Source organism: Equus asinus, chromosome 12 (genome assembly GCF_041296235.1).
Source record: "Equus asinus isolate D_3611 breed Donkey chromosome 12, EquAss-T2T_v2, whole genome shotgun sequence".
Taxonomy (NCBI): domain Eukaryota; kingdom Metazoa; phylum Chordata; class Mammalia; order Perissodactyla; family Equidae; genus Equus; species Equus asinus.
The window spans coordinates 58,850,015-58,876,010 of record NC_091801.1 but is presented as its reverse complement, the minus strand read 5'-3'; the positions used below and the strand labels follow the sequence as shown (position 1 = coordinate 58,876,010).

At 34.5% G+C, this 25,996-nt stretch overlaps 1 protein-coding gene across 5 annotated transcripts in view; it reads left to right on the top strand.

The window, feature by feature from the left end:
• Positions 1–25,996, top strand: part of CSMD3 (CUB and Sushi multiple domains 3) — a 1,176,027-nt gene that overhangs the window by 1,065,349 nt on the left and 84,682 nt on the right. For all 5 annotated transcript variants that reach the window (XM_044781000.2, XM_014843283.3, XM_070481504.1 and 2 more), the window contains 7 exons: positions 1,391–1,579; positions 2,294–2,471; positions 3,887–4,032; positions 19,218–19,298; positions 20,256–20,369; positions 25,204–25,392; positions 25,759–25,905. In XM_044781000.2, the coding sequence (XP_044636935.2) occupies positions 1,391–1,579; positions 2,294–2,471; positions 3,887–4,032; positions 19,218–19,298; positions 20,256–20,369; positions 25,204–25,392; positions 25,759–25,905 (1,044 nt within the window). The remainder of the gene's footprint in view (positions 1–1,390; positions 1,580–2,293; positions 2,472–3,886; positions 4,033–19,217; positions 19,299–20,255; positions 20,370–25,203; positions 25,393–25,758; positions 25,906–25,996) is intronic.

Below are 25,996 nucleotides of genomic sequence, written 5' to 3'. Positions count from 1 at the left end.
AAACTAAAAATCGTAGAAAGGTAAACATTGTCTAAATTATCACAGGATCACACATTTGTCTATGAGTCTTATTCTATTCCAAAGTTATCTAATTAACTAAACTTATTGTGGTAATCATTTTATAATATATGAAAGTCAAATTCTTATCCTGTACACCTTAAACTAATGCAGAGCCGTATGTCAATTATATCTGAATAAAAATGAGAAAAATTATCTTTTAAATGTGAGTGAAAATTGAAAGGGTTTATTTAATAGAATAATATATTCCAACTCCTAGTGATCAAATGATACACATTTGTCTTAAATTGGAATAACTCATTTGGCTTTGATCTTTTGTGTGTGTGGAGTATTAATTTAACTGAAAAAGATAGACTAAAAACACAGTATCTTAAAAGGATTGCTCATTCTGAAATCTCTAGTTTAAAAATTGGAGTTAATTTTAGTAAACATCGTAGGATAGCTTTTTCAACTTCAAATGTAAGTTTTTACATTATTTCACATTTTACAATATTTGCGGAATTTAGAATTGAATGGTCAGTAGCAAAATGGTTTCTGATTACTGGTAATTTAAATTTTATTAATTATAATACAATTTTTAACTTCTTAAAAATAAAGTCCTAAATATTAATAATATATGAATACACTCACTGTTTATAGGTTTAAAATTTATTCCACATTATTTGTTAAGCACCTATATGAAAGGCAATGGGCAAGGCCTATAGGATACAATGGTAAACAAAACTAACAGGAACTTCGATCTCATGTAGACTATAGAACAAGAAAAGTATGAATAAATAAACATGCAGTTATACTGCAGTGCTAAAAATATCATGATAAGTTGAGTACAAAAAATTTATATTAGAAGGAAATTTGTTTCCTAGTACTTTATGTTGTTAAATAACTTATTTAAAGGAATTCAACAGAGTGATATAGTGATTTGTTCCTTTCAGAGAAAAACTAGTGAAAAAAAAGTTTAGAAAGGCTCAGAATTAGGCTTACACATATGTTTCTTTTATTCTGTGTACATGCAATGTAACCAGGAAGCAATTGCATTCTATGTAAAAGAGTTCAGAATATATTTGATTAAAGCTGTGGCCATAAGAGTAGTTTAGATTTTCAGTAAAATTTATAATTTAGATAGGTTGCATAAGTGGGTGAAGAAAATGAATGCAGTTTTGTGAATCGTACTTAACATTTTAAATATGAAAATCATAGACATGAGAAGAAATTTATGTCACGCTGTCATTGCCATCATTTAAGACAAACCTGAATTACTATTTATAAGTAACAATAAGCGGCACTGCATTTATTTGGCAAGTTGCAAATAGTACCCATCTGTGGTATTCCGAAATTCAGAAAAGAAAAACATCTTTCTTTTTCCCTTTTCCAGCCTATCAGTTGCAAAGCTGTCCTGATCCACGTCCGTTTCGAAATGGTTTTGTAATTGGCAATGATTTTACTGTGGGTCAAACCATTTCATTTGAATGTTTCCCTGGATACACACTCCTTGGAAATTCAGCTCTCACTTGCCTTCATGGAGTGAGCCGTAATTGGAATCATCCACTTCCAAGGTGTGAAGGTATGCTTCTAACTTGAAGCTATCTTTTAGGTGATATCATCTGTGTTTAGTAGTTCTTGTTTTGGTACTCTTTTTTGTCTTCGTCTTCAAATAGCATGCTAAATATACACTCTATCTTTCAGTTGAAGAATTATAGTTAGTATCTTAAGGTTATATAAGGCTCCATGATGAATAACTCATTTTATCATAATTGACAGGAGTCCTAACCTTCCCCATTGGAAGTGAAAATAGAGTTGATTAACACTTTAGAGCTTCTCCTCTGTGTCTGTGTGGGTATATGTGCCTGTGTTTAATAATCGTTCTTCTATAAACCAATCACTCAGATACTGCTACTGAATTTGGGCTCATTTTCTCAGGAAAAAACCCTTTTAGATAAAAAGCTCTTGAACCTCTTATAAGGCCTTACATGTATACATAATATAAGACAAATGAAAGTTGAGCAGTGTATGCTTTGATCAAGTATTTGAAAAAGAACACAATGTAATTTACTAATCTAGTGATAGTTAATTATGTAGCATACCTCACAATGAAAAATAAATAAAAACTGACTATATTACGTTCATGGTTGCCAGCTTCATTTTATATACCTTAACTGAGGTAAAAACATGACATAGATGTATTTTATACTGCTTAAGGGGTATGCAATGTTTCTCTTCTCTAAAATCAGTCTATTGTTATTTTATTTTAACATTTTGTTTTGAATCTTTTCTGTAGCTCTTTGCGGAGGGAATATAACTGCAATGAATGGCACCATTTATTCTCCTGGGTATCCTGATGAATATCCAAACTTTCAAGACTGTTTTTGGCTTGTAAGAGTACCACCTGGGAATGGAATCTATATCAATTTTACAGTCCTTCAAACAGAACCAATCTATGATTTCATTACTGTGTGGTAAGTCAGGACCACTGTTATTGATTGATTCAACTGTATATAACAGTGAAACAAGGAAGGGATGAAAATATGTCACAATCCTCTGTACAAATTGCCATCTATTTGAATTGATGTGAGTACCTGAGGGTGACAGTATATATGTTGTAGAATGAGACAAACAAAAGAAATAGGTTTTGACTTATTTGCCCATGAAGTAGCTAAACTCTTAGAACAAAAACTTTATGGGTGAGAAAATAGTGGTTTATTATTAAATTAATGTGCAAAACCAGGGAATTCATATCAGAGGAAGTTTAAGGCAAGAAAGTTCTCTATTTACAAAACCAGTGAAATTTATTTATTTGGTGAGGAAGATTGGCCCTGAGCCAACATCTGTTGCCAATCTTCCTCTTTTTGCTTGAAGTGAGGAAGATTGTTGCTGAGCTAAATCTCTGCCAATCTTCCTCTATTTTGTATGTAGGACGTGGACATGGCCACGACATGGCTTGATGAGCAGTGTGTAGGTCCATGCCTGGGATCCCAAGCCATGATCTCTGGGCCGCCAAAGTGGAGCACGTGAACATAACCACTATGCCACCAGGCTGGCCCCCAAAACCAGTGAAATTTAAATGCCCGTATTGAAATCACAATTATTTAATGTAACCATTGGATTTCTGTCATAATTGTTTGTTGCAAAATATTATGTTTACATTGTTATTATCCTGTCAACTGAAACATCTTTAAAAATATGTTGGGGGCTAGCCTGGTGGCATAGTGGTTTTAAGTTCACGAGCTCTGCTTCAGCAGCCTGGCGTTTGGGGATTTGGATCCAGGCATGGACCTACAAACCACTCATCAAGCCATGCTGTGGTGGCATCCTGCATAGAAATGGAGGAGGATTGGCAGAGATGTTATTCCAGTGACAATCTTCCTCTAGCAAAAAGAGGAAGATTGGCAGCAGATGGTAACTCAGTGACAATCTTCCTCACCCCAAAAAAAAAAGTTATAAAGAAAATCTCTGAATGTAATTATTGACAATTGGTTAATTGCTGTGTGAGTTCTAAGATTCCTTCTAAATTTAACAGTCTATGATTCTCAAGATTGTTTTGAGGAAAATAAAACAAGGGCAAACTTCAAGCATTTGGGAGAATCTGGATTGTGGTCAGTAAACCAAAGAAAACATAATCGATTACAACTAATATAGGTGTATTTCATTTAGGAAAAAACGTGATCTGTTTTTGCACTTCACATTTTTAAATACGTTATCACCTAAATAAACATAAAATATACTGACATGATTTGGTGCTCATTGGTTATTTCATCTACCACACCTTTATCATGCCATATGTAATACTTTCATTAAACTTTGTGCAAAACTCTCCAAAAAAATCAATCTCAATTTCTCTTTTTCCCCTCCCTGCTCTGTCTCTCTCTAATAGGGATGGACCAGACCAAAACTCACCTCAGATTGGGCAGTTCAGTGGCAATACTGCTCTGGAATCAGTCTATAGCACTTCAAATCAGATTCTAATCAAATTCCACAGTGATTTCACAACAAGTGGCTTTTTTGTGCTCAGTTATCACGGTTAGTACTATCTCAGAGTTCCTATTTCGTTAGTCACTGTTTAAAATTGTCCTGGAAAAATTGAATGTAATATATATTTAACCAGTGATTGAAAAGGTATTAAAATTTGACACTTTTTTATCACTTCAAATGCATTTACTTGCAAAGAATGACTTCTTTTAAGCATTTAGGGGCATTAAAATGCAAGCAAAAGGAAATAGGAAATAAATCAGTCAGTAATTACCCAGTAGAAAATAATCATTTTTGCATGGAAACCGATAAAAGAGAACCAGCTGTTCATATTTTATTGCGTGTAATTTTGAGACATCAATAGATTTTTCAACACAAAATGTTCAGTCTATTCAACTTGCTGTGAGTCTTTCTAAAATTAGCATCCAATATCTTTATGCTTGACATCATATTACTCATTCATTTAGACACTTGTTTCAAAACTGTATCTATTCTAGAATCCTACAGTTTTAAGTGACTGTTCCAGATCATTAAGTTCATGGCTTTTACTCCTGTGGAATAATTTATGAAGAGTTTCAATGTTAATTCTCTGTATAGAATTATTCTGGGTGCTGTCTTCATAACATTGAATTTTTGAAAGAATGTTCAGATGGTTTCACAGAGTTTTTTTTTTTTTTTTAAGATTTTTTTATTTTTTCCTTTTTCTCCCCAAAGCCCCCCCGGTACATAGTTGTATATTCTTGGTTGTGGGTCCTTCTAGTTGTGGTATGTGGGACGCCGCCTCAGCGTGGTTTGATGAGCAGTGTCATGTCCACGCCCAGGATTCGAACCAACGAAACACTGGGCCGCCTGCAGCGGAGCGCGCGAACTTAACCACTCGGCCACGGGGCCAGCCCCTCACAGAGTTTTTAAAAACTTTCCTTTTATCTCAAATTGATTGTATTCCATTATAAATAAGGAAATGTTTATTTATGTTTAATGATTATATCCTTTTATCTGCTACGACCATAGTTCATAAAACGCATTTTGCTTTGTATGGCTTTGTCAGACCGATTCCATGAGTATTTCACAGGATCAGTAAGCTCTAAATTAAATTTGCAAAAGCTGTATGAAAATTTGCAAGATGAACATGCACTTTCTCCATTATACTGATATACAATTTAATGTTTTCATCTTTTTTAACTCCAGGAAATCGTTGATACTCAAAGCTTAAATTCCATGAAAAATATTGTAAGTCAAATATGGTTATGCTCAAAAACATGTAAAGCACATCAGGCCTAGAAATAGTCAGAGAATAGACCAGAAAATATTTGATTTACTTAATTTCAGCACTTATTAGCCAAGGGATGGTATGCAATTCATGCTTCTCTGGCGGCCCACAGCTGCCAGAACTGCACGTATGCTCCAGGACATCCCAGTAGAAAATGGGGCATTCAGTTAGGTTAGTTTTATTCAGGCTATTTTTTAATTACTCATTTGCCTTTTTTACTAAATTGGTCATTGATGCTGGCAGTATATAGGTACAATTTAAGACTGCAACAATAGGCTTATTACTTTCATAGATAGTCATAATTTGCGAAGCAATAAATTATATCATAGTTAAGGTCAAAAGATGAAATAGTTGTTGAACTGTGTTTTGTATATTTCCTCTCTTCATGGATCCCTGCATAATTTTTTATTGTTTTGTGTCCTTCCTGAACAAGTGATAAAAAAGGGACTATTCACTGATGGACTATAGATATCCATAAGATAACCTTATAGAGACTGCAAAATTCTTATAAAACTTGGGAGACATTTCAAAGGGGAAATATTTTCAGATAAAAAGTTGTGTGTGTGTGTGTGTGTGTGTGTGTATTCATATAGAAACTAAAAAGATGACAGAATGTTATGATATACACATAAAATATGAGTATGGATTTACATAGACACTTACAAGAATGTATATACATATATTCTCATTCCAAAATATGTTTCACCTGATTTTTGTAACTAGGTTTTCAGTTATTTATAATAAAAATAGAATTGGTTTAGGAATAAATATGACCAACTATTGGTTTAGCAATTTGTTTTCCAGTCAACTTTGGACAATTTACCCTTTGGTCTCTATTTTCTTCAGCTATAAAACAATATGGTAAGATTGCTGAGAGGATTAATGAGAGACTGTATATATAGAAATTACTCCAATTACTACCATATGTTAGGTTGAACCATATGAAAGTATTGGTTAAAAAAATGCTGAATATTGACAATTTTGTATAGCTCACACCAAGTAAGTGCTGTCATTATTACTATTATTAATGTCACATTGCAGAGTTGGTATGAGAATTGGAGACAATGGGTACTATGCAGTTAGTATAGTGCCTGGCAGAGTGGATGTTCAGGAAATGTTCCTTTTCTTACTGTATCTCCTCTCACTTTTAAAATTTTCTAGTAGAGCATTTATTTTTATTCATGTTTATACTTTAAATTTCATAATAAGGCACAATTGCCAGAGTCTAGAGAAGCCTAACATTTGAGTGTATACATCTCTGGAAATTTTACCCAAACCTTAAAATAACCTTGAAATTTGGGAATGTAGCCAGGGCTCATGTTAAAAATTGACAGATGCCTTACATCTACCAGCCTTAGTCGGGTAATTTTCCTAGAGCTCTGCTTTCAGCCCTACTCACCATTTCAAGACTGCATGATGCCTTCAGTAAATCAAATAAAACTGCCCCATAATCCGGTTCACTGAACCTTACTCCCCAGTGCCTCCTCTGACTCTAGACAAATTCGTTCTCTCCCTGCCTTCTGAACTTCCATTCCTAAATGTTTTTTTTTTTTTCTCACCTTTGTTCTTTGAGCCTCCCCATCTTAAGTCCCATTTGCTCCATTTCTTGATAATTTGAACTCATGGGGATCACTACCATCTTCTCCTTGATTGCAGTTACTCTTTTTACCAAACTTTTGAGAACTTAGTTACAGTACAGTGTATTGTTTAATAAGCCTTGTGAGTTTAATAACAGTGAGTGCTTTTTTTGAGGACACAGATCACGTTTCTGCTTCTTAACCGTTTTGTATTTTTATTATTGACTGATTGATTGCTTAATAATATTTTAGTCTTATAGTGGGAAGAGTGTGTTCAGATTCTTTTTAAAAAGTTGTTTGAGTTTATTTGAGATGTAGTCGTGAGAACTTTTAAAACGATCACTATACAATTATGTAGATGTATGCCCATCCCTCCTCACAGAAACAGAAAAGATGCCTGTTTTCAAATTAGCATTAGTACAATTTAATACAACTATAAATATAATATTCATATCCTGGGCCTATATTCAGTAGCTACAGCTTAGTGCCAAAATGAGCTCTCATAATGGTAAAAAAATTGATCAAGTCATTTAGTATTTTTTAATAAATAAGCCAGAGAGATAATTCACTATTTAACACTTATTTTAAGGCTACTGAGTATGCCTAAGCTTAAAATACTTTACTCCCCCACGCAGCTTTCTTTAAATTCTCTTATTGATTCAATAGCTCCTTCTGTTATGCCCTACCCTATAAGTCACAAATGGTTTTCTTAGAACTTGTGTATTTATTTTATTTACTGGACGGATCAATCTTTTCAAATATTTTCTTAAGGTCACATTGATCATTTAGGTTTTATTTATTAATATATTTTTAATATGTTTGAAAAGGGAAAAAAGGTTTTTTTTTTTTCCCCTCTATAACCTGACTTCCTTTATGAGATCCAGCCAGCCATCTCTCTTTTATAAAACATCACCTTCATAAAGCCTTTCATGATCAAAAATAACATTCATAAAAAGCTTTGCAAAATGAAAGTCCTGTGCAATGAAAAAATAGGACAGGCATAAATGTGGAAGCACTTTATCTCAAATATTATTTTTCTTCTTCATCTGAGGAAATGTTTTTGTCTCTCTCTGTGGCCATAATTATAATTCCCTAAAGTAAAAGCTGAATTTTCTTGATATCTGCTATACAGTCAAGATGGGGTTGGCTTGGTCATAAATAATAACAATATAAGTCCTAATCAATTACTCCAGGAAAGTAATTTGCACAAAACCTGTTTTAACTGTCTGTTTTTGCAGACACTGATTTTGTATAATAGTCACTATAATAGCAATAGCTACCATTTACTGAAAACTTAATATGCTGGGCACTATGCTAGAGGCTTTCTATGTGTTATTGCTAATTTTTGTAACAACTCTGCAAGATAAGTATTATTATCCCCATTGTAATAATGAAAGAACTGAGTGAAAAAATTTGTAACCTATATAAAGCCAGAGGAGAACTAATAAATAGAAGGGCTGCCTGGAATTCAAAATACATCTATCTGACTCCAAAGAATGACCTCTTTTAAATAATGACAATGGCAATAATAATAACAGCTAAAATATATTGAGTTCTTACTAAGTGCCAGGCAATGTCCTAAGCTGATTATCTCATGCATTGGTTATATTTAATGGCAGGTAAATATAACTTTTCTCTAAAAATTCAGCAAAAGTGATTTTCATTTTTAGCAAGATGATAGGTCATCTCATTTTCTAGAAAATACCCTACCTAATTACAGCTTAGAGCTTCAAACATTTTAGTGCTTCTCTTACCCAGGATGTACAAACTAACAATGGTATGTTGGTAGGTTTATCACAGCTTAGTATATTGTTCTTTATAGTTTTCAAAATGTGCTATGGTCACTATATGAAGAGAAAATAAGTTTTACTGCGAGTCTGACTTTACCATCCAAAACAACTAGGAGACTATAGTATAGCCAAAATATATATTTATTAATTCAAAACAGAAAGTATCATTTTAATGTTTAAATCCATTATTCAGGGCAGCTCTTTTTCTAATATTAAAGTAGTAGGGAACTTCAGTTTACATAAAGAAGATTTTTATAGTGAGCATAACAATAATTCATGTCATCTACTGTTTTATATTACTGGTACATCTGTGAAAGAATGAGTTGATTATGTATTGACTTTCAGGTTATTTTTAACAAATGTATTTAAAAGGCCTGCACTGTCTTTTAGGTCATCTTCTAAGATTATGTTGCCTTTACAATAAATGCTGTATTTGGGGACAAGTATATTTAACTCTACGAAGTCTCGTCCTAAAAGAGACTGCTGCAAATATAAGGAAACATTTTATATAAAGCATAAATCGCCTTTGCTGTGAACTATGTGACCACTTTGCCTCACATAACCTAAAGACCTGACCTCCTTTCATTGTTTGATTTGTTTGAGGTCCAGAGAGCCTGGGGGCTATGGACATAATATGATTATATGTATATATGTATATACGAAGTGCCGAAGTTAAAAAAACCAAACTGGTAAAACTGTTATGAGGAAAAGATAGTGACTTTGCTATTACTTAAGTGACTACTTAGTGATTACTTATATGACTAAAAGTCAGGCCAAAATTGCTTACTGTGTTTTGACATTTTGCTGTATGTGCACATCCATTGATAAGTTATAGTATTTATTTTCTACTATATCTTGCTGTCAGTCCCCTCAAGCCAAAGTCCCTTGGGAACACACCTTTAGTTAAACAAAGTTGGGTTTATTGGTTCATTGTAACAAGTAAGACAACACACCATGAGGGACCCTGTGGCATCTCAGTAAAAGGGGAGTAGAAGAGGCTTACTATAGGATTTGGGCTGTGCAAGATGGTTCTAGAAAGGTTTAAGGAAGCATGCTTTTCCTCTGGATTGTATGCTGTCAGAAAATTGGAGCTGTTCTATAATTGGATATCTTAATACTTTTTTTCTAAAAGGTGGGAGGAATGGAACACACCTAAGAGTATAATTGGTATGGAAGCCTCATTTGCTCATACTAGCTGAGATGAAAGAATCTTGGTCATTTTGGTAATGTGGATAGTTTTCTTGTTTTTTTCTGTGCTCAGATAAGATTATGGAGAGGTCTTGTTTTTGTCTTGTTCCACAGGGTCAAAAAGTTATCATATCTGATGTTAGTTTTTAGTGAAATTGTTTATGGTCAACAGTAGAAAATCATGGCCTATTAGTTAGAGCCAGGCCAGCTCCAAGCTGACAGCACACAGGAGCTGTGTTTTGTTTTGTTTTCTTTTCTTTTCAAATGGCAGAATAGTTTAAAGTGATAGTTAAAGATAGTTGTAGCATGTTCCTTTATAGCCAAAAGCAAACCAAACTATGGTAGTGAACAGGGAGGGGAAAATAGAGACTGACAAAGAACAAATGGTCATTGCTGATATGGTCTGATATCTATTAATGTATCCAGTAACTCAACCATGTTGAGAAGAGACCATTGGCTCACAGATTCCACTGGGCTCAGTACTAAGGCAGGATACTTTCAGTTAGCTACCTGAATATGGAGAAGTCAATTCATGCCACGGATATTGGAATTATCTTATGAATAATTCAGGAGATTTCCCAATAAACTTGTTTCCTATACTTCTGTTACTCCATCTCTAGGGAAATATCAGCTGTGACCTCTTGTTGAACCATTCCTCATCATAGAGACTTTCTTCGTCTCATCTGTAAATCCAGGGATGACCATTTTCCCTTGATTTCTAGGATTCTCCCTTATATAGGCAGAGAAACAAACTGATTATAAAATATTAATGAAGCAAAAGTGATATTTGTAAGCACTGCTGAAACTTACCTTGTATGGCTTATGTCAACTCACTAGCAGATTTTCTCAAAAATGGAAAAAAATTGTGTATTATTTTTCCCTCTTAATTAGAACTGAAAGAGCATTTATTTAAATACTCCTAACTCTGCTTTCAAGTGGAGCTGCTTAAACTTATTTTATATAACTTTTGAAATAATATTACCAAAATTGCATAATTGAACATGTAATTATCAATGTTTTTCCTCCTCTAAATCTTCCCCAAATCATGAAATTATCATGCTTGAACTAATCTGGGTCATCACAGAAGTGCACTAGTGGTTATAGAGAGCTGAATGTTTATAAGGGAACATAGAACATTTTTTTTTTTCCCTCTGTAAGAAGTACTGTGTCCTTACTTGGCAGAAAAGTTGTGCACTCAGGCTATTTGGTTTAGAGAAGGAATGGCAATTTGCCAGCATTCTGGGGTTTTTTTAGAAGAAACCTTTAGTAGCTTAGTTTAACTGAAGCAGATAAATGCAGCATTCTTTTCTGGAATTGGGTTGGATGTTTCATTACAAATAAAATAGGAAATTAAAAATAACCAAAAAATATTGCCAGAATCAAACCTTAAAGTGAATTCAAGAAGCAAATTTGTTAGACCAGGAGCCAGACATCTATACAGATTTGAATGAAAACAGGACACTATTCAAACAACAGTTATCCTCAAAAGACACTATCATGTAGAATATGATGCCTTCATGTAGTTATTAAATAGTAAATGGTGTATTAAAGCTGAATGGCATGTCAATTAAATAAATCTCCCAAAGAGAAGAAAGATTTAGATCAAAAGTGTATTTTAAGGGGCCAGCCCGGTGGCGCAGTGGTTAAGTTCCAACATTTCACTTCGGTGGCCTGGGGCTCACTGGTTCAGATCCTGGATGCGGACATGGCACCGCTTGGCAAGCCATGCCGTGGCAAGCATCCCCCGTATAAAGTAGAGGAAGATGGGCACGGATGTTAGCTCAGGGCCAGACTTCCTCAGCAAAAGGAGGAGGATTGGCAGCAGTTAGCTCAGGGCTAATCTTCCTCCAAAAAAAAAAGGTGTATTTTAAATGTGTAAATATCCATTTTATGTAGCTTTTTTTTATTAATGTTCATAACCATACAGCTGTTTCTAAATGGAACAATCCATGAAAAGCAAGGACTGAAATATATGCTTATACTACTTAAAATTTAGAAGACTCAATTTAAAAGTTTCAGTTCTGCAAGTTACTGGATGTGTGGCCTTGTCTACGCCATTTCACTTATCTAGTCTCCTCCTCCCTCAGGCCCCTGACCCCCAAAATAAAGAGATTAGAATAGGTGATTTATGAAGTAACTTCCAGCTCAAACAATCTATGATTCCAACTCATACAATATTAGGTATATTCATGTTAGACCCGTTTATTTTCTTCCAAAGTAACAAAAGTATATACATTATAGAGGATGAGATATTGTTTTAATTCAATTAGTATTTATTGAACATGATTTCTAGAGCACTGTGCTAACAGTTTTGAGACCACCAACATGTACAGCATACGTTATACATGACTGTAAAATGAGTTGCTGAACTCCAGGAGTTTATAATACAGTACAATATAGAGAATGTAAAACATATAAAGAATCAGCATTTTCAAAGTATATCCAATTTAAATCAGAATAGAAATAAAGTGAGTGTTTTGATGTGTTCAGGGAAGTCACATGGATGATAGCTGTTTGAATGACATCACGTTGTGAGTAAGGTCGTGTCAGATTGAGATTATATGCGTTCAGCACAAAACTGCCATCACAGCAGCCATGCTCATGTTAACCCTTGCCAGACAGGGAATGTACTCTCCCTTTGAAATGATAATATATGTCAGGTGCTATTGTAGGCACTTTACAGTGTATTAACTCAATCCTAATTTTATGTTTATTTTGCAGATGAGAAAACTGAAGCATGGAGTCTTAGCAGTTTGTTTAAGGTCATAGAGCTAGCAAGTAGCAGAGCCAAGATTTGAACACAGGAAGTCTGCTTCCAGAGTAAATAGTAGATCAGGCTCATTTGCCCACAAAAGTAATTACTCCCCAACACAAATTGGAAAATATATATTTTTCAGTGATGTTTATTGGTTTGATAGAAACACCTTCAGAAATAGAGGTGGAGCAGCTGTGTTTAATTCCCCATCGTTGCTTTCAGTTGCTACGTCTGATGCATCACACCTTACACCATTGCCTGATTATACCCTGCTCCTACCAACCTAGATAATATGCCTAAACCTTGCTCATAATTATTTCAGTAACTGCTAAATCAAAATGTCTTTCAGCGGGGGCCACCCCCGAGGCTGAATGGTTAGGTTCATGCGCTCCGGTTCAGCAGCCCAGGGTTCACTGGTTCGGATCCTAGACACTAACTACACACTGCTCATCAAGCCATGCTGTAGCGGCAACCCACATAGAAGAACTAGAATGACCTACAACTAGGATATACAACTATGTACTAGGGCTTTGGGGAGGAAAAAAGAGGAAGATTGGCAGCAGATGTTAGCTCAGGGCCAACTTTCCTCAACAAAAACCATTATTAAAAAAAAATCCTTCAGGAATAAAATGTGAAACTTGGGAAAATGAGAAAATATTAATGTTTTACCAAATGTTCTTGTTCATCTCTGAACACCAAATATCTTGAAGGAATGGAATTCCAATTTGCTATAATATGAGCTTACCCTTATGGAATAGTTATTATGTACAGGTACTGCTCCAGATACTTTGCATATATAAACATTTTGTTCCTTATAACCACCCATTGAGGTGGCATAAAATTATTGCTATTATCATTACTATTTTACAAATGGGGGAAAGTGAGGCAGAGAGTAAGTAACTTGCTAAGATTTTCCAATTTGTCAACATTAGAAACAAGATTTAAACCCAGAGCTTCTGAACCAAGTCCATACTCAATTTCATAAGAATGTATTTAGTACATACTTTTTTACTCATTCTTCCATTTTTCTAGCATTCAGCAAATATTTATTGAATGCTGCTATGCCAGGTACTGTATTATGACCTGAGGAGTTAGCAGTCAATAAGATAAACAGAAATCCCTGCTCTCACACAGCTTACATTCTAGTGCGAGAAAATGAACATTAAACAAAGAATCCTTACAGATTGTGAAAATTGCCAAAGAGAAAATAGAGAGATCTGAAAGAGAGTAAATGCAAGAGGTTAACTCTAGGTAGCAAGATCAGTGAAGATGTCTCTATTTTAATCATCTGAGGACAAAGTTATAAAAGAGATAAGAGGACAGGCTTCAAGAAAGCAAGATAGATAAAAATAATATAAAGTTTTAGACAAGTTATCAAATGTTACACCATCAACCATTTGAGAGCTATGTTGATAGGGAATATAAGAGACTATGATAAGGGTTAGGTTGTAGGCAGGTTTGATTTTTCAAAATTTATCATGAGAAAGTGAAGAGATGTGGTTTAATATGTTTTTGTGGGGTGAGAATGACATCATAGGTGGGTGATACGACAAAGCAGGGGTACGTGAACTTTAAGTAGAGGAGGGGAACTATCTATTTTTTTGCAGCTAAAAATAAAAGCTGGTTATTTGATGGAGCTGAAGTTAATTAAACAAAGTTGGAGACCCTTGGAAATCATAATCAAGACAATTAAATGTCAAGTCATTTGGGGATACTTGTGAGTTTTTTTAGAATCAGTCAACAATTGTTTCTTTAATACCAGCTGCAATATGGACTCTCTACTAGTCTCTGTGTATCTACATTTGTCCTCTTCCAATTGTGTTTATTTTCCCCACTGTAGCTAGAGTTATTTTTTAAGGAGAAATTTGATCACATTACTCCCAGAGTTAAAACTCTTCACAGGCTTCCTATTGGCCTCAGATTAAAACAAACAAATCCTGAACCTGGCTCATAGACTCCCATTGGATTTAGTCCAGTTTACCCCTCTTTCTCATCCCTTCGCACTCACTGTGGGCTCTCTCACCCAAGCACACCTGGCCTTCCTCTTTGCTGGTTTTACACTTGCTGATTACTCTGCCTGGGTTATTCTTCTCTGTGTCATCTCTCTCCCCAAGACACACACACACACACACACACACACACATGCAGTCACACACACATTGTTTCAACTAGTTAAACTCTACTCATTAATTAGATTATTTGGTTGATATCTTTCTCACCAACAATTAGTGCCTATAAGGGGAGGATTGTGTCTGCTTTATTCACTGTCGCATTCCCAGCACATATGATGTGGTGTCTGGCATGTAGTAGGCCCTCAATAATATATATTTAATAAACAACAAAATGAACTGTGCTAGACATTATAGGAAATGTAAATATGTACACAACAGTCCCACACAAGCTAAACATGAAACAAGAACTAACGCATTCATGAATAAGGGTGGAACAATTCGAGACTGTAGAACACTAAATGCTAAGTGCTATGATGCCAATTTCCAGGCTGGCAAGGTTGTCAAAAGTAACAGTGTGACGTATGGAATTAACATGGCAAATACAAGGGAACTGGGAAAATTGAGGTGAAATATAGCAGACATCTCAGATGAGGAGCTGGTGAGAATTAAGGTAATAAACTTGGTTTGTCTAGGATTATAAATTTAATCTGTAGGCTATGAAAAGCCACTGTAAATTGATTATAAGGAAATGGCAGAATCAAAGTAATTCTCCAATCCAGGTTAATTTGTCTGTAAATGTGGGGGGAAATGTGCTTGGTTTTCAAGGAGAACTTGGTTCAGATTCTGACTTTCTGAACTGGGCAGATAATTCAACCATTCTGAAATTTACTATCCTTTTTGCAACATGGGTATATTTACACATATCTTGATGTAGTAATTTGGTGATTAAGTGAAATAACGCATGTAAAGTACCTTGCAGAGTCCTTTGCACACAGTGGATTCCACGTAAATAATGTCTTAATTCCCTTCTACCACTTCACTTGAGTGTAGGAAGGATTGTACCAGAGAGACGGAGAAGGCAAGGAACATCCTGTAGACCAATTTAATAATACAGGTTTATTCGTTTCCTAGGGCTGCTGTAACAGTGTACCACAAACTAGGCGGCTGAAGCAATCTGAAATCTTTTTCTCTCACTGTTTTGGAGGCTAGACGTATGAAATCAATGTGTCAAGAGAGCCATGCTCTCTCTGAAGGCTGTAGGTGAAGATCTTTTCTTGCCTTCTTCCAGCTTCTGGTGGTAGCTGGAAATCTTTAGCATTCCTTAGGTTGTAGATAAATCACTTCAATTTCTGTCCCCATCATCACGTGTCTTCCCTGTGTGTCTGTCTCCTCTTTTTATAAGGACGGCACTCATACTGGTTTAAGGGCCCACCTTAATTCTACATTATCTCAGCTTAATTTACTGCATCTGCAACAATCCTATTTCAAAGTAACATTCCGAGGTTCCAGGAAAGACATAAATATGGGGGGACACGATTCAACCCAGAACACAGATACGAAATGACAGGGGTCTTCACTGAAATGTTGTCAGCAAGAATGGAAAGACACTGGACAAATTTTATACTTATTTTAATGAATAAACTAGTAGAAGCTGATGAAGATTGAAAACAGAATCGTTGGAAGCTGTTTATGATTTAACGTTTTGTAGGACTTTGTCTTCAAGAGTCAAAAGAAAAACAGATGCAAAGGAGTTCCTTTCATTATCCCTTTCTCCTTTACACTGTAATCAAAATTACATAGTTGAACCTTGAAAAGCATCTCAAGCAGGTCCTGTTTAGATCCCATTCTCTACCACTCTGACCCACAATTGCCTCTCTTTTATCCCCATTTACAATTTTAGAGTTGAGTCATTTTAGGGAAGACTATTTGTTTACAGACTCTTTCTTCCTTTGGAATGCTGTGTTTTGTATGTTATTTAGCAAATCTTTGTTGGATTATAAGAGTAGTGACAGAAGCTAATTACTCAATTGTGAAAAAGGTAGATAAACGGTCTCCACCCTTATGTTGCTTAAAGTCTAGATGGAGACACAAACAATGGAAAGTGAGCTAATTAATGATAATAAATTTTGAAACAAGTCATGATTACATGTGCTACAAAACAGAGTTCCGTGATGAGAAAATAGCAGTAAAGGGTGAGGGGAAGGAGACAATGAAGAGCTCAGAAGTGGTGTTTATCAGGGTGATATAAAATTGAAGATTGAGACATGAAGGCAAACTATAAGTCAAAAGAATCACTGAAAGCACTTAGGTGGAGACTGCAGAAAATTTGTTCAAAGGAAAGTTTATTCTGAATTCAAATCTATATAAAATTGATGAAAATAGAATTGCGCTTATTGAGGTAGAGGTGGGAGGTAAGGACATTACAACTCCTCAGACCCTCCATGACCCCAAGATGACCCCTTGGCTCTAGGGACACAGTTTATGAAACTACTGGTAAAGGTAAAGAACATGAATAAGATGGAATTTGGCTCACAGTAGCCATGTGGTCTTCGGAAAACAATACATTATCTCTGAGCGTCATATTCCTCATTAACAATAATTTACAACCTCTAGTCTTTTCAACTCTGCAACCTAATTATCTAGGTCATTCTAAGCATGTTCTACAGATGACAATAGTTACGGATTTTTCATTGATAAAAAGATGTACTTCTTTAAAATAATGAAATAATTTATGAGTAGCACAAAGATTAAGAATAAATTTAGAGGCAAACAAAAGTAAAATAATACACATATGGGCATCTCTACACTTCTCAACTTCTGAACTGAGCTCTTTTCTACCTTAAGATCAGTTAAAACGTTCTCCTTTAAAGCATAGTCTCATAAGGATTTCTCCATGTAGGGACCACTGTATCTTCCTCTCTCCTTTCTCTTGCCTCTTTAACATTTCTCACAATTACATTTTACCTTGATAATTGTACCTCTTTTAAGGTGTAAGTCCAGGAAAATGATTTTCAAAATTCCTAATGTTACTTTCAACTAAACGTTTTCTCAGAAACCTAGGTTATGTTTTTCTGCCCTAGGCTTCTTTCCAGCAAGTCTTCTCTTTTCTAGTGGTAACCCTTCTATGTGGAGTGATGTTTTACTTGCAAATTAACATCCCTACACAGCGAGTGCATTTATAAGCAGGTTAAAGTACTGGAAGGAAGATGTTTGGAGAGACAGACAACAATTTACCACAGGAAATTGAAACAATTTTTTTTTAAATTCATCCTTCTTTGTCTACATTTTGAAAATGATTCCTCTTTTTTCTGTCATTAATAACCTGGAAGTTTACTAGCCTATTAACCTCTTACAAACGGCTGTTTGTTACATGATGATGAATCAGTGCTCAAACTTATGTTTCCTCCTCCATCTGAAATGCTTTAATGTCCATGATTATCCTTCCGAAGGGGAAAAGCTTATTCTTTAAAATTTATCTCGTTCATCTCCTTTTACAGTAGTCTTCCTTAACTAGTCTAGTTGATGTTCCCCAGTACTCTCATAATGCTCTCACAATAGGGGCAATATTGAAGGGATGGGCTTTGAAAGTGGAGGACATGGGCTAAAGTCCTGGCTAAACCCTGTACTGGTTGCACGATCTCAGACAAGTTGCTATGTCTTTAAACTCTCATTCTCTTTGTCCGCACGTTGAGCTACATAAAGAAATTGACTCCTACATTTAAGTAATAAAATTAAGTATATAAAACATATTTTTTTCAAAACTTATAATAGTGTAAAATATGTTCCTTGAGTGAAAAAGAGTATATTACATTTTTTAAAGATTCCTAGTGAGAACATGGCTTTACTCAAGCAAATGACTGTGATATGGATATATATAGGGCTAGTAGTCATTTTGCTTAGATTCACAGAGACCCTTTTTGGTGGTCTTTAAATTATGCCAAATAGTAATCTATCTACTCTAAGGAGATGACCCATTCAAGTGATGTAAATAATTAGAAATATGAAATTTAACAAATAGAAATTTCATAAACATGCTAGCATAATGAGGGAAGGCTCTGGAGCCAGACTAACTAGGTTCAAATCCCAGATCTGCCACAATATAGTTGTGTAATTTGGAGAAATTCTTTGTCTCTTTAACAGTTTTACTCTTTTATAAAATAAGGATAATTATAGAAATAGTCACATAAATTAAGTAATAAAATAAAGTTTTTGTGAGGGCTAATAGAGTTAATGTAAGTAAAGTATTTATAGTATTTCCTGGAATAGAGTAAGCATTGAATACTTGTTTGCAGTTATAACTGTCTGCCAGGCACTTTGCTAGGTGCAGGGGATGTGATGAACCTTGGGGAAGATAGGCATTGAGTGCGTAAACACACATGAATATATAATTCAAAATTGTGATCACACCAAGAAAGAAAATAGCAGGTGTTATGAAGCACATAACAAGAAAGACTAAAATGAGGGTAAGAAATAAGGGGTTAAAAGGTTAAATATTCTTACCATGGGAAAATATTTTGGCATCTAAGGAATGATTTATTTTCCCTCAATCATGTAGCATTATTTTTAAAATAAATAAATAATTGAAACTTGATGAATCCCACAATTTATTTTGATTCTTACCAATAAAGCTTGCATAATTTTTTCCCACATATTTGAGTATATATACCTTCTCAGAGAAGGAATAAACATTGTCTATTTTTATAGCCTATCAACTGAGAGTGTGCCAACCTCCACCGCCCGTACCCAATGCGGAAATTTTGACAGAAGATGATGAATTTGAAATAGGTAAAGTCTGTTAAATTACTTTCAAGGAAAACATACTGTGAGCAGAGGTATTTGCTTAAGAAGAAACAAAAATAAAGAATAGAAGCATCCTGCCTTAGACCCTCTTTCCTTGGATTGATGGGGATTGTTTAGAATTCTTAAGAATGGACAGCCACGAAAAGAGGAAAGGGAGTATTAGGCAAGAAGAAAGAATTCTGTATTTCCAGCATATACAGTTAGAAAACAGTGTGGGAATTTGAACCATATAACTATATTCCCCTAGTTCCTTCCAAATTATTCTTTTACCGCCTTTAGACACTGGAGTTCTAACTACTGGTCTTTGAATTCAGGCTCAAGCCTGATACATAGAATGAAGGATGTGTAGGGTGTATTAGAAAACATGCTTTGTTTCCATATCCTTGAAAATGATTCATTGATACATACTCAATTTGATAACAAATGAAGTCCTTTTACAACTGGGTTTGAAATTCAAACCTGATAGTGTCTCACAGTTTGAATAATGATCTAAGACAAGAAGATATCTTAATGTTGCCATAATAAACTTTTATCATTATTATCATATTGATTTTGGTTGAGAAATGTAAGAAAATCTCAATAAGCAATTTAAATCTAATCTTACTAGCAATAACAAGGGATCCTTTTAACTGCTTGATATATTTTTAATCAATATCTTATCTGTAACAACCAGATTAGTTCCTTGCTATTATAGCCTATATCTGACGAGTATGCACCAGTACAGTCTTATTGGTAGTCAACTCTTGGCTTCAGTTCTGATTGGTCAGTGCCCATGAAGTACTGGCAATTCAATATTTTGAATATCATCCCTGCTTATAGAATTTTTATACTGATTAAAATGACCGAAATAAAAAATATTCTGCTTTACAATGGAAACATCTGTTCATTTTTACCATTACCTTGTTGCTTATCTGAAACCTTTTTTGTCTTTTTTTTTAATAGGTGATATTATTAGGTATCAGTGTCTTCCAGGATTTACTTTGGTTGGTAACGCAATTCTGACATGCAGATTAGGAGAACGACTCCAGATGGATGGAGCACCTCCGGTTTGTCAAGGTACTAATTCTTATGATTATTTATTTCTAAATTTTTTAATGCTTAATTCAATACTGGCAAAATTGATAAAAATCTATTTCATATAAATATTAAATATTTAACTGGCAATAATGTTGAAAGTTATACAACTCATATGTGGTACTTTTCAGTCCATTATTTCTCAGATTTAATTTTAAATATTTTTGATTCTTCCAAGGCTTAATTTTTCTAGTTTATCTCAAAGTCAGTTCAACTTATTTAAATTATTTTTTCAGGGAGGGGTGGAAATGGAGGTGAAAAACAAGAGAAATCACTTTAAATAAAAGCTCCAATGTTGATTACCTTTACCTGGAAATAGTTTCTGTTCTAACCACTAGATTCATTAAATTTTATTGAACACCTGTTAAGTATGAGGATCTAAGGAAAAAACAAATGAGCAAACAAACAAAAACAAGTTACAAATGGTCCCTGCTGTGAAGGTAACATGGCATAAGAAATATGACAGACATACAAGTGGTAGCAACACATTGTTTAGGAAACAGGCCAGGGGGCTATAGAATCATGTAATTTTTAACTGCTTATGGGACAGGGAAAGCTTGATGGAGGCATTGCTCCCTGAGTCATGGATTTCAAATGACCAGTGAGACTTACTCTCATAGAATAGAGATAGGGAAAAGGTGGTCCAAGTGGCCAGTGTATATACAAAAATGTAGAAGAGAAAGATACTGGGATATGGACTTTAAGGAATTCATTCTGTTGCAAGGACAAGACCATGGTGGACCTTGAATAATGTGCTAGAGTTTTGATGTTCAGGAATTATATCTTGTTACAGAACAGTGCCTCATAGTAACTATTTATAAATATTGGTTGATTTGAATAAAATTGAATTGAACTTGGCTATCCCTCCCCATATTTTCTTGGATTACTTCCTTCATTGGCGTTTATTCCTGAGGGATGGAAATCTGTTTTCTGTGCAGTATCTTAACTGTTGTAATGATCCTGAAACAAACTTCTGTTTATTATTCTAAACATACTGTTAGTAGGAATTAACTCTTGATTTTCTACCTCACTGGAGTCCTTACAAGAAGATAGAAGGATTTTCACGCAGGGCTTTTGCAGCAGCAAAAAGAAAGACATGTTTGGAGGTACAAACCAGTGCCAATGTGAGAATTCCCCTTGCTCTTAGTCAATGATTTAGGGACATCTTGAAGTTGGTTGGTTATTCTGAAATCCATCACCTATATTCCTGATATTTAAATATCATTCATTCAACTTCCTCCTTTATAGAAGTCTAGTCTTTGGCCACTTAGGATTATTTAGGATTCATATTCAGATATTTAGACATGTTAATGGAAAAGATAGAGTCGCAGACTTTCGGGAGATTATTCATAGGAAAATAACTTGGGCAGACACAGGAAGGTGTGAATGAGCGATTACATATCGGGGCTTTTTCCTTGACCCCAATGTGAGCTTTTGGAGGGCAACACTTCTGTTTTCTATTTATGTATCCCAATTCAATAAGTTTTTTTAAATTTAATAAAAAAATCAAGATAACCTAGTTGTTTCTCAGTCCTCATCTCTCAGACTTTCAATATCTTAGTTCTAAAATCAGAATTTCCTATAGACTAGTAATTGCAGCTCTTTTTATTCTATCTGCTGTGAAGAATACAAAAAAAGACAATAAGTTTTTTCTCATAATAACACTTCAGATACTAGCTAAAAGTTAATAAATCATCCCTCAGAATGAGTCTGTGCAGAGTTACTATATTAATTATTTGACCAGGCACTTAAGTTAAAAAGCTGACTTTACATTTTTGTTTAATTGAATTAATTCACAAGCTTGCTAAAACAGTCATTCATCTGGAATCTGTTAGAACTAATCTATATTGTTTTTAGTCTGTTTTAAATTATTTGGGTTTTTTTTCTCTTTTCCTGAAAAGGTCTCAATCATTTTTGTTATTCTTCCCTGGATCCTCTTTAGTTCTCTACATCATACTAAAAATATGGAAAGCAATTCTGAATATGGTGCTCTTCAAAGAGTTTGATATAAATGAAATATAACAGGTGATTACATGTGGTGGTTAAAAACATGGGGTCCATCCGGCTGAATCTGTAAGACTTTGTGCACTTTAAACTTTCTGATCTTCAGTTTCCTCATGTGCATAATGGGGATAAAAATTGTACACACTTCTTAAAGTTGTTGTGACAAGAAAATGAGATAATACACAAAAGGTGCCTAACAGTGTCTAACACGTAGTGACAATCAATAAATATTTGCTTTTATTCATGATGGTTGTCAGGAGTCTTGCTACGTATTGGATAGTATTAGCATAGGTTAATTTGTGAAATTGCAGTAAATTAAATTGGATCATATCAGTTTTTCAAAAGTAATATGGAATATTTGTTCAATTCAGAACATTGGGGCCAAAACATTAAATAAGGTATAGCACTTGCTTTTCAATAACCATAGCCTTGGAAGAGAGACAAAAAATGTAAGGCAATAATAGCCATAAAATTGCTAACCTCAGTAATAGAAGCATCCATTACAGAGGCACCAAGAAGGAAATCATCCATTCTGCTCAGATTGATGGAGGAAAGGTTCAGGAGTGTTTCACAGAGGGTGAGACACTTGATCTTGGCCTTGAAATGCACTAATATTTCAAATGCAGAAGATGAGAGAAGGGCATTGGAAATAGAAGCATAAATGAATGTGCTGAGTTCAAAAAGCTACAGGTAGTTTGTCCAATGTGTTTGGAGCATTCTGTTTCAGAGGAAGGCCAGCAGGAAACAAAGTTGGAGAGGTAGGTAAAAACTGAACTCGGAGAGCTTCATGTCAAGCTATGAAGCTGCTGAATGCTTTTTAGTGAGGAAGCAACATGCTCAGTAACCCAGACAGTTACTTATTTAGCTAAATATTCCATAAGTGTTAAGTAGCTGGCCACACACTCAGTAAACTCTTCTTTAACACTTACTTCAGCTTGTCATATGGTTATATGTGTCTTTCATTTAAATATGACATAGCTATATATTCACTGATGTTCTTCATCTTTAACTCAAATTTTCTATTCCATTTCCAAACTTCAAGTTTGTTTATTTATTTTACATATTTTTTATTTTGTGAAAAGCAAAGTTCAAGTTTCTCTTTTTAGACTAAGAATGACATGATAACTTTTACTCAGTTATTTGTAAAAATAATTAAAGTCATATCCAAGAAGCAAATATCTCACAGTGAAGTAAGTAAAAAGCCAAAACAATAGAAAACAGCTCTTAGATTTAACTGTGTTATGTTCTATAAGCAATTTTCAAATATCTGTATATTAGTTATGATAAATTTTATTTTAAACTTTTTCTTTTCAGGCTATTAACTTAATTAAAGAGCAATCATATGTTTCCATATGAATTATTTTACTTACTCTTCTCCATCCCTACATTACTTGGAGACTTTATAACTCATTTCATTGTCCCAGGAAGTGACAAATATGTAAATCCTTCATCTATTCATCTATATTACAGCAACCATATTTGGTGTTTCCAAGCGTAGCTTATTCGAACAAATACTGAAAAACGAAGATTCTGCTTAATTAAGGTGGTGCTCTAATTATTTTGAGATACAGCACTAGCTAACTCCAGGGTGGAAGTTGATGTATAGTAATTGGGTGAGGAAATGGCATGGGATGTATTTCCAAGTCACTAAACACTCAAAAGTTATCTAGTCCACTCATCATTCCACTTGCTTGAATGTCCCCAGTAATAACACTCAAAAATTGGTCCATCCTAAGTTTAAAAGCTTTTTTGCAAGCATGTACGTAAGACATTTTGCTATAGTCACTCACACTGTTCTGACAAGTGGAAAATTCTTTATTATATTGAACTGAATCCTTTTAGACATATATTGGTTTACTTCTGTACAATGTGGGCTATCCCAAGCAATTCCAATCCTCTTCCCATACCATAGAACCTCAAATTCTTAAAGAAAAAAAAGGCTGAAATGGCATCACTTGAGTGATAAAGATTTGGTCATCTTGGTCACACTCTCATTCCAAATACAAATTTAAGTAGATGTTTGTATTATTTGGCCCCATGCATAATGCTATTGATGCCAACAATTAAAGTTTACTATACTTTGGAGGCTGTTACATAATAATTATGTTTTTTTGTCAACATATGACAAATTTTCTATATTTTTGCATATATATATATACACACAAATATATATACTTTCTTGGGGAGTATAGCAAAGGTATTGTTATGAAATAAGAAGCTTGGGCTTTGTCTTGCATTTATGGTCTGGAGATAGTACAAAGAACTGAAAGGTAACTGGTGACCCAAAATTGTGTTAAATCTCATGGCTTAAGCACATTCCTGAGATCAGAAGTGGCTTTGCCTGGAATGAGTACTCTGAGAGAGGGAAGTTTTCTGTCTGGCCCCACATACCCAAGTGCGTTAAAGTTTGAGGAGAGAAGAGAGTGAATAAAAAGTAAGGAAGGAAAAGGACAAGGCATAGACATTGACAAGAGAGGCAGAGGGGAGAGGACATAAGAAGACGAGGAAAGTAAGGGAAAGAATATTAAGAAATAGAGGGAAATAAATGCTTCGTTTTTTAACCTGCCATTATCTATCTTCCACCTTCCATGTAATAAAAAAAGAAAAAACAGGAAATTAATACCATACATTTTTAGGTCATTCCTCCACTTTGAATGGCAAGGTTAACACAAGTTGTCTCTTCCAACACATAATTCAAGGTATTGTCTCCTTTATGGCTTTTGAATGTGAAAACAGAGTACCCAATATTTATAATGTAGTTTGACTTAGGTCTGAAACACTAGCATTATTTAATGATATCTTTCTTTGACAGTGCTCTGTCCTGCCAATGAATTACGGCTGGATTCCACAGGAGTCATATTGAGCCCTGGATATCCTGACAGTTACCCAAATCTTCAAATGTGTGCCTGGAGCATTTCAGTAGAAAAGGGATATAATATCAGCATGTTTATAGAATTCTTCCAGACAGAAAAGGAATTTGATGTTCTTCAGGTGTATGATGGTAACCATGGGTTATATTTACTGGCTGTTCATAAATTCAGTCCAAATGCTCTAATTATACGTGAAGGCTTTCATCATAAACAACTGCTTATATGATTTTATCTTATAGATACTTTCAGAAGTATCAATATCAAATTTACCTATATACAATACTAAAATTATAGTTAGCTTGATTATTATTTTACAAATTGTAGATTCTTTAGCTATGTAATTAAAATGTTTAAATTGTATAAATGTTTATATCATGCTTTCAGTTATTGTTGATGAAGTGGATTGGTTGCGGAGCAATTTCACCATATTTAATACTAAATATAAATTGGAACATAATTATTTAGTTATATCTAAATTGTATTTTTTTTTTCTAAAGGACCAAATATTCAAAGTCCAGTGCTTATTTCCCTCAGTGGAGATTATTCATCTGCTTTTAATATAACAAGCAATGGTCATGAAGTATTTCTTCAATGGTCAGCAGATCATGGCAACAACAAAAAAGGCTTCCGGATAAGATATATAGGTATGTGGTACTTATAACTTCAGTACCCGTCTGACCTGGATCCTCAGTATGGTTGTGATTCAAGAGCACAGATGCAGACACTATTCAATTA